Genomic DNA, 15,019 nt, shown 5'->3' with positions numbered 1-15,019 from the left:
AATCCTACCCTGGACACCTTGATTTGAGTTTGTGTCTGCACTGGAGTTGTCACCTTTGTGCATTTTCATTGTGCTGCAGTGGCTGCTGTGCTGAAAGCCTGAGACAGGTTTGTTTTCACCTCACCTGCAATGCCTGCAAACAGGCAGTTGTTTTTTTTGGGGCTCCAGAGAAGGAGGACAGTGAAGCTGTCAGTGTGAAACATCATCAGCCTCACACCCAGTGCCTGTTACTCCTTCACTGGATGTGCCAAAAAAAAAAAAGTCTGCATAGGAATTAGGAATGTCAGTTTATAAAATTATAAAATCAGAAAATGGTTTGGGTTGGGAGGGGTTTTAAAGCTCAATTCATTCCAGGCCCTGGGCAGGGACACCTTCCCCTACCCCAGGCTGCTCCAGCCTGGCCTTGGGCACTGCCAGGGATCCAGGGGCAGCCACAGCTGCTCTGGGCACCCTGTGCCAGGGCCTGCCCACCCTCACAGGGAACAATTCCTGCCCAAACCCCATCTATTCCAGATTTTACTCTAAAACTGTCAGTGGCATCTGTACCTGTCTCTCTTTGCTTTACAGACCCTCTCTCCAAATGACTTCCCAACTCCAGCTGTTACTGCCATAAAAATAAATCTAAAGCTTGTACAGAAGTGTATAAAACTAAATTTGAAGTTGACTTGTTGGTCAGAATATCCTGAATACCTCCAGCAGTTTAAAACCAAAGCTCCCACCTTGTTGCAGTTCCCATCCCCCAGCTCTGCTGCCCACAACCATCTCTGATTCAGACTTCCACAGATGTGGAATTTTATGACTTTAGTGGAGTTCAATTTCTGTTGTGTTGATTGTAACATCAGGGGCAGTCACTGAGCCTGCGTTAGTGACTGAATCCTTGCTTTCTCCCAGGAGAAAATGGGAATATTGGGATTTTTAACTCACCTGTAGATGATACATGCACTGTTCCTGCACGTGTCACAATTGGCCGTGTCCTGACCGGTCCGATAGGAAAGCCTGAGAGACAAGAACATGAATCAGTAAAAAAGTTGGTAATTTTAACAAGTTTTGGCCTTCCATCACCATTTTCAACATAATCAGAATTTCAGGATTATTTTTTTACTTTGAATATTGAATATTTTTTTACCTTGAATTGAATACAAAAATCCAGACATTAGGAAAATAGCATCAAACCCAGCAGATTCAGCTTAAATTAGGAAATTACTTCTTTGAAGTGGGTTAATATTTTTTCCACTTTCACTCTCAGCAAACTCTGAGCATTAAGCAAGAAATCAAAACACACAATCCATTATATCAGGAGGAGTGTATAGACTATAATGATGCAAAATAGGATCTGTGTAGGAATTTTGTGCCTCTCGGTGATGTCTGAAGGTTTGTGTAGGGTGTTTATGGTGTTAAAAGGAAGAAAATGCCTTTGCAATGACATTTCCTGTGCTCCCTTAGCCTGCTGCTTTGTCACACTCTGCTTTGAGCAGTGACTTCTCATTTACCTGTGCTTGTCTCTGCCTTGGTCATTTTTAATTAAAAAAGGGGTTTAAAGGTATGCAGGTATTTTTTATACATAAGAATTTAATTAAAATAAAGATATGTTGTTAAAATAGAACTGGGAACATGAATGTTCTGGCATGCAGATGAGTTTAAAATGAGAATTGTTAATTCAGTATTTGTGTGTTGGTACTTAGATTTTTCTTTGTAAAATCACACATTTAGACTCTTTCAAAGTTCATTTCAGTTCGTTACATACAAACAAACACTGGCAAAGTTGTTTTTAGAAGAAGTGGGGAAATAATTTGTCCAGGGGACTTTGGAGATGTGGAAAATAGATCCAAGTGAGGATTCCTTCAGGGAATGAGGTCCTGCCCTCAAGGCCAGGCAGTTCAGCTCACTGACCTCCAATTATTCAGGGCTGCTTTGCTTAAGCAGGGACAGAGCCCTTGCAGGGACAGAGCTCCTCTGTCCTGACAAGGAACAAAAATGAAAAATCCAGCATTTGAACAAAAAAACCAAAAACCTACTTGGCTAAATTTTTACCTGACAGAGTACCCAGTCTATGCAATATCGAGTGTTAATGGGAAATTGTGCAGCAGCTGTTTGATGTGCCTGTCCCAGGATGAGAAATGAGCATTGCTGAGGTGCTGCAGGCTGTTTGTGTAGCTCAGGAATTGTCACTGCGCCTGGGTCACTGCTCTTTATTGTTTTAAGGGTTCTCAGTGGATGGGTGGTGGCACAGCAAAGGCTCTGGGGCTGTGGCTGCAGCTCTTGGCACTGTGCTGGCACCAAAAGGAATTCAGAAGAGGGTGAATCCACCTCTTGTAAGACTTTTTTTTCCTTCTAAAAGCAAAATGCAATGTGGAGCTCTTGCTGTTTTAGATAGTGGTTGTTATTTGGCCTTAAAATTGCTTTTTAGTCAGAGGAACATGCTCAGATTCCAAACACTGCTGATTTTTAACACCACACAAAAGCCACATCACAGAACCATGGAATGGTTTGGGTGAGAAGGGATTTAAATCCCCCCCAGTGCCACCCCTGCCATGGCAGGGACACCTCCCACTGTCCCAGGCTGCTCCAGCCCCAGTGTCCAGCCTGGCCTTGGGCACTGCCAGGGATCCAGGGGCAGCCACAGCTGCTCTGGGCACCCTGTGAACAATTCCTGCCCACCCTGCCAAGGAACAATTCCTGCCCAAGATCCCATCTAACCCTTTTGTCATTTTCCTAACCTGGAAAACAAAATTCAAGATAAATTTAGGGGCGGAGATAATATAAAAGCAAATTTTTATTGGACGCTTTCAAGGCCAGTTATGGAAAAATGTTAGCAAAAGTCTAATCTCACAGTGGTGAGTACATTTTTAGAGGTTTAAGGAAATTAGCATAATTGATGAAAGTGAATTAGGAGGACAAGTGATGATGCAATTTCCTCTAGGTTAACTCCCTTTTCTGGAGTTAGGCACTAAGCTGTGCTTTGTCCATGAAATCTTGAGGAGTTGTTCTCACCCTTGCTAGTTAGGAAGAACCAAAATAGGATTGGGGGCTTGTATTTCTCAGGACTTGGAGTTCTGGAATTAGTTTTGGTTTTTTGTCTAGGGAAAAGTAATGGAAAATTCTTGGGACAATTAGCCATTAATATAATTATAATATTATTAAAATAATTAATTAACTAATATAATAGGTTACAGAGCTCCAAATACATGTGCAGAGAATACCAAGGACATATAAAAGGGGAAAAAAGGTAAAACCCAAAATGGCATCAGAGCCACCCTCCCTCAGGTGTGCAGAGGAATTAATACAAACCAAAATGTCCACTGGTGTATCCTCATGGGAAAAACCCCAGTCCTGGTTTATATTTGCTCTTTTCCTCTCTAAGAGAAGCAATTCCTGATTTTCATTTCCCCTCTTCAAATCTTTCAGAAGCCGACATTCAAACCGGCCCTGCTATGAACCTGAGACTTGTAAAAAAAAAAAAAAAGGTTTTTTCCTAAGCTATTGATCAGCTCCTAAAAGCTCCAGCTCAAGATACAACATTTAAAGTCTGCAGATGAGCTGGGGAAGGCCTTTATTTACTGAGGACATCAAGAGCAGTCAGTAGCTGCTTTCAGAGGGATGTGGTTCTGCTCTTTATAGGGAAAGCCATAAACGCTCTGTGCTGGTGCCAGCTTGGGTTGGGTTTTTTGTTTAAAGTTCTTTTCCCGCTGGGACATTTTCATTCATCTTTGTAGCCCTGCAAACAGCTGGAACTGGATCTTCAAGGGCTCTCCCAACCCAAAGCATTCTGTGATTTGTTGGTCTTTAAATGCACCATAATTCCAGATTCCCATATACTTAAAAACTTTACTTGCTGACTTGTTAAGCCAATGAAAATGGTCCTTGGATGTAAGTATTTAAAAATGAGATGATTTTTGGATGATGAGTTTGAAATCCTGATCTTTCAACTGCCACATTCAGCTCTGCTTGGTTTTAGCATCTTTGCAATTCTCAGTCTTCACTGGTTACGGTGATATATTCATTTTCTAGTTGGGTTTAATTCTTGATTAATTTTTCTTAAAGCAGTTTTTCCTTGCTGAGTATTTTTAGCTTTTCAGAGATGATTTTTACATATTTTCTATTATTTCCTTCTTCGACTGATCCTGTTAGAATTCCCTGAAAGCCCCAAGAACACTCCATGGTGTCCCCGTGTTTGGTTTCCATCTGGCAGTTTCAGAGCTCTTTAGCCAGGACTGAATTATGTGAGTGTCAGAACAGTAGAAATTCAATTATTTCTGTAAAAATTAAACTCCTCATGAAAGAATTCTGTTGATACCTCAGGGCTTTGGACTTTTGCCTTCTTGTTTTCACACAGTTTTCTACACAAACACTTGCATGGAATTTGTCTCCTCCATGCCAGCAAGGATTTCACTACTGGCACAGCATTTCCATGCAGCTTTTGGGCAGAGAGGTTGATTTTCAGTGCAGACTGCCTGAAAAAACAGAGTTTCCATCAGCTTTAACTCCTAGGAATGATTTGAGAGCAGAGTTCGAGGTGATGATGTTTTCCTTGTGCCATGCAGTGTTTTGAATAACCTGGGTTTTTTTCCTTCCTGCTAAAAATAATTTGGAAAGTATTCCAGTGTAGGAGAGAGACCAAAAGCTTTGTCCTTCGTTAGTAAACAAGTTGTTATTTTTGGTAAAAAAAAATTCTTTCAAATGTCAAGTCTTCCACAAAGCAAAGTTTCCTCCAGAAAATCTGTCACCTTTCTAGAGAAATGAAATTTGGGGTTGTCCTGGTGCAGATCCCAGGGCTTATTCCTGGAGTTTCAGACTGTTCTGGATGTGATGTGTTCTGATGTGCACTGAGGAGGAGCCACTGCTCCAGAGCTCCACCCTTTGTACTCAGATCCTGGATTTTCTGTTTCCATGTGGATGTGCAGAGCTTGGGCACGTCAGGGAATCACGGAATCCCAGACAGGTTTGGGTTGGAAGGGACCTTAAATCCCATAAAATTCCATGGGCAGGGACACCTCCCACTGTCCCAGGGTCCTGGAGCAGGGATGGATGTAGGTGAGTTCAGTTTCTCTGTCTGCATCTCCCCTTGGAAAGAAGATCTCCAGTTTTGCACACATTTTTCCATAGTATTTTCAGATTATTTTCAGGAGACTTTCATTTTCTCACAGGTTGTTTTTTTGGTTTTTTGGTTTGTTTTTTTTTTAGCATTCTGGGCACAACCTGAGCTTAACCTCAATTAACACTCCCAGGTATTAAAATATCATAATGAAGAACAACCGTTTTGCTGAGATGGACTGGCAGGAACTAAGAATAAGCTGCAATTTTCAGAGCAGCCTGAGGGGATTACACTCTCAAAGTCCCTGTGGAACACAGAATTTGTGCACCTGCTGGAGGCTTTTTTAAAAAACACCGACTTTAACATCAAAATCTTTGCATTTGAATATTTTTTTTACTTGTATAAATTAAGAGACCCCACTGAGCTGAGAGAGGGAAACTTAGATCTGTGTATGCTGATTTTTTTTCTAATCTTTTTTATTAAAAACAAAGGAAAAGCTCCTAAGAAGTGATTTAGAAGGATAGCTCTGTTAGATCTGGATGTCCTCCCTTCTCTGCTGGGAGTCAGGGAATACTTGATATTAGTTGAGTCCCCTAATGGCTGTGATGGGTGCAGAGCAGGATGATCCCGGTGCCCCTCACACTTTTGATGGATTATCACCAGCAAGGAGGATGAACAGACATCAAGAATATTTTTTTGGTTGATGTTTGTTATTTAAATATAGCGAAACAAATGATCTTAAGCAGGCAGTGAGCCTTTGAAGTGTGTTTGAAGTGACAAGTGCAGGCCCTGCTTCTCCTCAAGCCTTTGCATTAATTGGAGTTGTTTTATGATTTCCTAGAGCTGCTGGGACAGTTCATAACACAGCTGGTTAAACTTAATGATGCCAGAATCCCAGCGTGGTTTGGGTTGGAAAGGATCTTTACACCCACCCAGTTCCACCCCCTGCCATGGGAGCTCCTTCCCCAGACCAGGTTGCTCCAAGCCGTGTCCAACCTGGCCTAATGTTGCCCATTTTTACAGAAAAATGCCTTACAAATCAACAGTTGGATGGAGAACTTGTCAAAATCTTTGTTCCCCACTCTAAAATATTACAGAACTGATCATTCCAGTAACTGTGCTTCAAGAGAAAATTGGCATTATTATTGTTAGGAACAGAATCTGCCTTTTGGCACAATAAAAAGAATTCACTTTGTCATGAGAGCTTTAGTTGTCCTTCTGACTTGAGTCATTTTTCAGCCATGTAAAATGCAGAAAAATCTCTTGTATATCTTTTGCATCTTACTTTAGGTTAAAATAAATCCCGCTTAGCCCTAGAGGTTTATTCTGCCCTAGGAAAGATTTACCACTTTAGTTCAATGGGAAACTCATACAAATACATTTGCATCAGCAAAATCAGGTTTTAAGTGGATGAAAAGCTCTGGTTCCTTTAAGAACTTCAGATTTTGCTCCCAAACCAGGTCTGGGCAGGTCTAAACCACCGTGGGCCAGCCTTTGGCTCCTCTAAAGGTGTTTTTAAAAATCACTTTCAAAGCAGACAAATTGTTTTAACCTTTTTGCTGCTGTGTTTTCCTGAAGTTGGTAATTGCCAATTAGCAGTTTGCATTTAGAGATGATAAAATCAGGATGGATGTTGTGCTTCGAGGAATTACCTCCAGGCTCTTCTGGATGCAAACAGGGATTTGTTCCATGTGTTTCAGGGTCTGGTGTGCTTGGGTTATTTTTGGTTTCCCCCCTATTTTTCTATTTTCTGTGGTTTTGTTGTCTGTTTTTCCTGTTTTCCTTTGTTTTGTTTTCCCCTGGGAGCACGCGGAGATCACACAGGTCTAAGTGATCCCAGCTTTGTGCTCCTGGGTGGTTTTTTAACTAAGGATTAATTAAACCTTAATGAGAACAGTTTTTCCTCTCTCCAAAGCTCATCCCATCCACCCCTGCCCTGGACAGGGACAACTTCCACAATCCCAGGCTGCTCCAAACCCCATCCAACCCCACACTCCCACACTGAACGCTCTTCTTTCTTTATTTCAAGGCTGATATTACTGATTTGGCTCCTGACAAACACCCTTGGCCATGTACAGAAGCTCAGTGGTGAGATTTTTCAGGCTCTTTCCAAGACAGTGGTTTGTCTTGTGCTGCATCCTGACAGTTGGAAGCAGATGACTAATTTGCTTTTTGAGGTATTTTGCACTGTGGGCGTACAGCACGACTCCCACAACAGCAATTCAAGTGCTTTCACCCTGTAAATACATTTTGTATTATACTCAGGTTAGTCAGGGAGTGTTGTTTTTAAAAAAAAAAAAATAAAAAAATTTAATAGGACTGTTGAGTTATTTAAAAAAAAACACAGTGAGAATGAAGGGAATTAAAACGTATTTCAAGTGAAATTACAAAATCTTACAGGAATTAGGTGTGTACGAGGTCAAACATCTCTCCTGAATATTTGTGCCTCTGTTGTCTCATCAGAAAAATCAGGAGGATAATTAAAATGTCAGCCTGTGGTGTTAATAACAACTCAGGGAATTTGCTGTGGTGAACAGCAGCTGCATTGCTGGTGTGGAATTCCTAGGCCAGGCAGTTCCAGCAGGTTTTCTGGAGCACACTGCAGTGGTGGGGCTGGGATGAGCTCTGTCCCTTTTCCCTCATCCCAAATCTCTCCCTGATGCAGGATTCAGGACGGGATTTGGGATCCTTTCCTGGGTGCCTGGAGCCTTCTGAGCCAGCAGCTCCTCATCACATCTGCTGCACCCACCCATCCTCTTCTGCAGCTTCAAGTGTTCCTCTTCCCACTTCCCACTGCTCTTACACCCCCCAATCCACGGGATTTTATATTTAATTTAGCGTGTGTAGCTTCTGGGAGCAGCTGGGGTGATGAGTTAAATGGTGGCAGTCCTTGTGCCCTCACAGCTCCCACCCTGAGCTGAGGAGTTCCTGCTGCTAAAGCCCAAACCATCTGCTTGGCTGGGACTGCTAAACTGAGGCTGCTCCCAGGAATTGTTTCTATAAAGGAGGGAAGATGGGAGAAATCAAAATCCGTGGTATTATTTCATCATTTTGCTGTGATTTAGATTTCAGTGCAAGCTCCAGTACCCATTGTGTTTTATATCTCTAAGCCTACACTGGCTTCAAATCATAACTGCACCAGCCAGACCTGTTTGAAATTCCAAACGTTGTGCAGTAGCATAAAATGAAGAGAGGGAGGAGAATTGCTGGCCACTGCTCCTGGTGTTTGTGTGGAGCAGTGCTTGGTGTTCCAGGACAGCCTGGAGGTGGCACTCAGGGCTCTGGCTGGTGACAAGGGGGGCATCAGGCACAGCTTGGACTCCGTGGTCCTGGGGGGATTTCCCCACCTGAATGATTCTGTACATGCAAGAAGGATGGGAAAATATCTGGAGATAAAACCAAAAACCAGCAGGGAGGATCACAGAAGTGCTGAGCTCTGCCTGTGCAGCCTGAGCAGGTCCCAGTACTTTGTGTTTTCTCTTTTCCTTGATAATGGGGATTTGAGGAGGCTCCACATACCAGGAGTGTGGCAGCTGCTTGAGTTTTGTCCACAGCTCCAGGTCCTATCCTGGAATTTCTGCACAGCTTGTGAATGACAACAAAGTAAACGAAGCTCTTATTTTTCAAGGAAATGACCTAACTCACGCCAGGTTCAAATCATTCCAGAGGATAAACTTCCTTCTCAATGCCAAAGTGCCTCTGCTGGCCTCTGCAATCCAGCCTCTCATCCTGAGGAGTTCCTGGGCCAAACACAGCTTCTATGGCTTTAAACTGAAAAAGGGTTGATGGAAATGGGATCTTGGGCAGGAATTGTTCCCTGGCAGGGTGGGCAGGCCCTGGCACAGGGTGCCCAGAGCAGCTGTGGCTGCCCCTGCATCCCTGGCAGTGCCCAAGGCCAGGCTGGATGGAGTTTGTGGGACAGTGGAAGGTGTCCCTGTCCATGGCAGGGGTGAATGGGATCATCCTTTCCAACCCAAACCATTCTGGGATTCTTTGATACTGGAATTGAGGGGAAAAAAAATCCCACTGTTCCCCCATCCAGTTGTGTCTGTCCTCTTCTGGTTAGTTCATGCCATGAGTAACGGGGTAGAGATCATCCCCCATCATCTTCCTGTTAGGAAAAGAGGTCTGGACATAGCTGGGAATGTTTGCAGGGATTTCCAGCCCCCTTGGAATGGCAGTTTTCCTTCTGGTTGACCTGGAGCACTGATCCCTCCATGGCATGCAAAAAGCATCACAAAAAGCTTGGAATTGTCCCAGTTTCACTGAGGTATTTTACTTAACTACTGTTTAACATGGGGAAAATGGTTCCATGGCAGGGAATTCTCATCCATCCTCAGAATTCCTGTTCAGACAAAGCCCAAAGCAAAAGCTGTAAGAGCTGTGGGACAGTGTGGGCACCTCAGTTTTGTTGATGTGTGGGTGAGACCCAGCAGTGACCCAGAGGTGGGATCAGGACACATCCATGACTGGGAACTCCTCCCTTCCATTGTCCTCAGGCTGCAGATCCCAGCATGTGTGGGTTGGGAGGGACCTTACAGGTATCTCCATCCAAGCCTGAATCCAGCTCAGGTCTCCATCATCTCCCAGTTTGTCACCTTCACTTTCCTAAATGTGCTACACAGGAGCTTTTTTAAGCCTGTCCCAAATGTGGAACCTGGGGTAGCTGCAGCCTCTGTGGTTTAAAAACAAAGCAGCCCTGTCTTCAGACAAGTCCTTTTCCTCTTTTTTTGCCATTTTCCTCAGTCAGGATAAGAGATAATTGTACCTTTGTGCAAGCACAGGGGCTCAGGAGGAGGTGTCAATTAGAAATCACTTGTTTCATCTCCTGGTGAAGGAACAGCAGTGAGAAATTTAACACTGTAAAGCTCATTTTGGTCCCATTTTTACAGGCTCGTGGCTCTGCATTCTGATACTGCCAGCAGCCAAACTGCAGTTATTAAAGGATTATTCTAATTGTGAAAACTTGATAATGCCTCACCTTCAATCATCCTCTTTTTTTTTAAAAAAAAAAGACTGATTTAGCAGGAAAACTCTCCTTGCAGGTGTGTGATTTGGGCAGCTTGGTGACATTGGGAAGCTTCTGATCCATGGTAATTCCTATGGATATATTTAGCTAAAACATTGTTTGCTTACACTTTTTTTTAGTCTCTCATTAATAGACTCCATCAGAGTTTCCAGATTTGAATTGTGGGGATTTGCTTTTATTGCCCTTGGTGTCCTTGCAGCCAATCTGCTGGAAAAGTCCTGAACCCCAATTTCACTTTGAAGCTGCTGATCCCGGGCTGGGACAGGGAGGTGAGGTGGGCAGTGACATTTCTTCTGGGTTTTAAAGCCCAGTGAATAGCAGCCAGATAGAAATCAAATTATTTCTCTCAGTATTTCAAATACATTTCCATTGAATTGTGCCTGTTCAGTATATGCAGATAAAAAGCTGGACTGCATTAGCAAATAAGTTTTATTTTCTGAGATTCAGAACATTCCTAATGGCATTTTTTTGGGGAGAAAACAGAGTATTAATACCAAGTAACTCTGCTAAAAAGATTATTCCTTTTTTTTAATGTTTATTCCACATTCTGGTTGTTGTTAAGTGTTCACTTTTCCCTTTTTTTCCCTCATTTTCTTGCTGAAAGCCTCCCACCACTCTGTTCCTCGTGAAGGATTGATAGAAAGTGGCTCTGACAGCTGGGTTATTTAAGAGCTCTTTATCTTCAATGTTATAGAACCCAGGTACTCTGAATTATTACACATTAATGTTCCAGGATGTCTGTGAACTGTGAGACTTTGCCCTTTTTATCCACTCTGACAATCTGGTCTGAAACTTGGATTATCAGCTCCAGAATAAATGTGTCCAACTCTAATGAAAAATCCTATCAAAAATATAAATCTCATCCTGGTTTGAAGGCCTGTGAAATGCTGTGCTCTGAGGTCCTCCTGGTACCTGCCTTTGGAGATCCAACTCCAGATGGGTTTTAGGGAGGTAATTCAGAAAAAAATGGGATGTGAGGTAAAAAAAAAGAAATTTGAGGTTAAAAACCCTGGAATTTCAGGTTAAAAATGGATTATGGTTAAAAAGTTGAATTTGAGGTTAAACCTAGGGTGATGCTGGAATATTTTCCTGCAATGACAGTGGATATTTCAGTGATCAGTCTTACAGCATCAGCTTTCATTGCTTGGTTGGTTTGGGATTTTTTTACATCAGAGAATTTTGGATAAGAGGGGCCAAGGGGATCTCCTGGACTGGCAGCAGGTATTGGAATAACCCCCATGGAGTGTTGGAATACAATGGAATAGTTCCAGTGGGGAGGTGTCAGTGTGTGCCTGCTCTGCTCTGGCTGTGCTGGGGGAGCAGGAAAGGGCTGGTTCAGAGCTGGAAAACCAAATTTCTTCCAGTGAGGACAGTAAATGGACTTTTGGTGTCTTAGTACTGCTCCTGCTTTGGGTTGAGTGAGCAGCACTCAGCCCTCACTGGATCATGATTTGTGCAAAAGTTACTCCTTTTTCTTGGCTGAGGAAGATGCATCCAAAGAGATTTGCTGGCTGTGCCTCAGGAAGGTGAATTGTTACAGTTGCTGAGGGGTTTGTGTTAATCTCTGTTTGGGAAGGATCTGTAAATGATGTACACCCCAAAATGCAGCAGCTCCTGTGAGAGATAACAGGGAAGAATTTGGGAGGTGGTTTTGGGATAATGAAATGAGTGTGACCATTTCAGAGGCAATTCCAGGCAGAGTGGATGGATGGAGAAAGGTCACAGCAGGAAATAAAGGCACTCATCACACTCCTCTTCCCAGGCTGTTCTTACAGCGTCCCAAAACCCAGAGCCACTCAGAATGTGACACAATTTGTGCATCCCAGATGCAATTTGCTGTATGCTTTCTGCTTTTCATGTATTTATTTCTAGTGAGCTGTCTTTTGTAGTTAAGCTTATCTATTGTTTCCCTCCATTTCCAGGTTTTCTTTAGCAATGATCCTGTTAAAAGTTACAGCCAGGGCTGTAACTGAAAAAAAGCAAAATAAAACCAACGAGGGGGGGAGGGAATCCCAAACCAAGGTCTGTGCTGTCAATCCTGCAGCTGGCCCATCACTCCAAAGCTGTGCTGTCACAGGCTCTGCCCTTGTAAACCCTCTGAAGCTCCCTTTTCTCTGGGTGTGAAATCAGGCTCCAGTTTGGAACGGGGGATGAATGGATTGAGCTGGCCGGCAGAGGTTGTTCTGCTCTGGCTCTGGCTCCTTGCTCTGCTCTGAAGAGCTGGGCTGGCTCCTGGAAGGGAGCAGAGCAAACAACCAGGCAAGGATTGCTTTGGCTCCCTGGCTTGGATGTGCCAGCGCTGCTGAGCAGGAGGATCAGTGTGGGTGACCTTGAGCGCTGCTGCTCAGGCAGGACCTGCCTGAGGATGCTCCTGCTCTCCCCCTCCCTTGGGTGCAAACCCCCATCCAGACACACAAGATGGGCTGATTTGCTGCTCAGAATCGAGAATGTGAGGCACAAGAACCCCTTAGTCACTGAAAAACGTGCAATGACATTTAAATTCCATCCATGACAACGTGTTCCCTCAAAGCCTCTTCCAGGGAGTTTGTTGAGAGCTCTTTAAATTCCTGAACCACTGCTGACTAATAGAGGAATATAAATTAGCTCTGAAACAGGTTCATTTAACTCTTGTCTAATGTGTAGCATTTGGCCTGGCAGAGTCAAAATCCTGTGACTTGTTTTTGTGTGGCAAATGGAGCACTTTGTTTATTAAAATTGCTGATTTGTTGTATAATGAGGAGGGCCCAGATTACTGTTCTTCCACGGGAAGGATTTAAAGGGCAGGTCACTGCTGTTCTCCAGCAGCAAAGTAATTCTGATTATGTGCTCATCTTGTGCTCTGAATTTCACAGATCTTCGTTAGCCAGGTTTCAGAATGATTAACTCGCATTTTGCTTGCAGTCCTGTCAGCCTTAGTGATGCTCTGCACACTTGGCTTCCTAAATTCTCCATCTGAACGTGGACAAACATGTCTGTAAAGTGAGACTGCTGATAATTTATCAGAATAAAACCAGAGCATAAAGCTGGGTTTGTGTTGTAAAGCTGCACCCTGCATCATGTAATATTCAATGTTTTTTTAAACTCTGAGCTGGGACTCTTAATTGAAGCTGCAGCTCTGCACTTCCTTCATGCATGACTTAAGGCATCCAGCAATGTTTGCTGGGATGTAATTTGCTTTTTTTGTAGAAGCTTCCACACAGAGAGGCAGAACAGCCATTTTGCCAAAGATTAGTAAATAACGATGCACAGGATACAGAATTTTAATAACGCCCTTTGATGCTGGAGGGGGATCACAGTTTCTGTGTCTCTCCTCCTGCTCCCGTGGCTTTCCCCTTCCCTTCCAGCAGAGTTGAGTGCTGGCTGCAGATGATGGAGCAGTGACATTTTCAAAAGCACACACAGATGATAGGCACCCAAAGGATGAGGCTGCTGCCTTCAGAGACGCTGCTCCAATTCTGCTGCCATCGACTCATTAGGTGATGAATTGCAGTAATAGCAGTTCAGGACCTACAGCATATTAGTGAAAATGAATCCACTGAGCACCAGTCCCATGGCACGGCAACAGCACTTAAAGAACACTGATTTCCTTAAAGGCAGAAAAATCTGATTAAGAAATTCAGCTGGGGCTTTGTTTTTTGCTTTTGGTGGGGTTTTTTTTCTCTTTATATATTTTTTTTTCCTTTACCAGCAAGCATGTTATTTGTATTTGTTTCTTGTAGCATGTTATTCTAAGGAATTCAATGTCCATCAGGTGAGTTCCATAAATACAAACTGTCTCTTGCTGTTCTAGCAGATGGGAGATGCTACAATTAACAGTAGAACTGTAATAGAACTTTAATTTCTTGATCTAAACTGACCTAAACCCAGGTTATAACAGGAAGAAAGCTCAACATGCGGGCACTGAGGAGATACATAACAGTTTACACAGGGTCTGTGGCAAAGATGTTGTAGGATAAATGTGGTAATTGGCAAGGATTATTCTCATAAAAGGACGGGGCAGTCTATTATTGCAGGAGTTGTGTCATTTGAGGGAGCTGGGGATAAAGACAGGCTCTGTGTTAATGATGTGTGTGCAGGAGAACAGAGCGTTCTCCCAGCTCTGGAGGGAGGGAGCGCTGCACAAGGTCCCCAGCACAAAGCTGTGCAGTCTCCTTCCACATCATGCCACGGAATCAGAGGGATTCGAAAAGATTCAAGGGTGCATCTCCCTTCTTCTCCTTCCCCCCATGCCCAGCAGGGAGGGAGCGGGTCTGGGACACGTCTGGAGCACGTGCAGGAGCAGCTGGAAGGGGCTCCAAGTCTAAAGCAGCGCGAATAAATCGGCTCTTCTTGGTCAAACGCGGTCTTGTAAACTCCAGTACACGAGTCTGAGTGTCTGAGAGGCTGTAAAGATATTCTGAACTGGGATTTATGGATAATTTCACCATTTTAGGGCTAATACAGCTTTGTAAGGCTGACAGCTGCAGAGGAATTATTTGAAGACAATCCTGGATAGTTTGGCCAGGATCTGTTTTGTGCCAAGGGCAGGGATGCACTGCTGACATTGGCTGCATTAACAGCTCTGCTCTGTCGGGGCAATAAAAAATCTGAGTGTGCTGCACCTGTGGCTGCACTATCTTTGGGAAGAGATCAAATCCTGATATGTAATTGTGTGGAGGAAGCAGAGTATTTATAGCAGGTGACTCTGGGGGTGATGTGGGTGTTTGTGCGCTCACGGCTCTCGACGAGCGGGTGATGAGTTATGATGATGATGAAATAGTTTTCTGTGTTTTGTGATCTGAAAAGCAGCTTGGCACTTCTTGCCAAAGCTCCTGAAGTTTCTCTAACTTAAGAAAGTCAGGGGAGTTCTTTTTCTTAATAATAATTTTAAAAAATGGAATTACAGAATTGTTTAGGTTGGAAAAGATCTTAAAGATCATTGAAACCTGTGTGGCTTTGAGGTAGGCCAAGAAATGTCC

General features: G+C 43.5%; 2 protein-coding genes across 4 annotated transcripts in view; one reads left to right on the top strand and one right to left on the bottom strand.

Moving 5' to 3' along the window:
- DOCK1 (dedicator of cytokinesis 1) overlaps nt 1–15,019 on the top strand; it is a 262,705-nt gene that overhangs the window by 93,256 nt on the left and 154,430 nt on the right. The gene's annotated exons all lie outside the window — the stretch shown is intronic.
- INSYN2A (inhibitory synaptic factor 2A) overlaps nt 1–15,019 on the bottom strand; it is a 39,748-nt gene that overhangs the window by 10,386 nt on the left and 14,343 nt on the right. Inside the window, exon 3 of the mRNA XM_063406444.1 lies at nt 925–996. Coding sequence (XP_063262514.1) covers nt 925–996 — 72 coding nt within the window. The remainder of the gene's footprint in view (nt 1–924; nt 997–15,019) is intronic.

This window comes from Prinia subflava, chromosome 9 (assembly GCF_021018805.1).
Source record: "Prinia subflava isolate CZ2003 ecotype Zambia chromosome 9, Cam_Psub_1.2, whole genome shotgun sequence".
In the NCBI taxonomy this organism is placed as follows: Eukaryota; Metazoa; Chordata; class Aves; order Passeriformes; family Cisticolidae; genus Prinia; species Prinia subflava.
The sequence above is the reverse complement of the archived record's forward strand: the minus strand, read 5'-3'. Positions and strand labels throughout refer to the sequence as shown.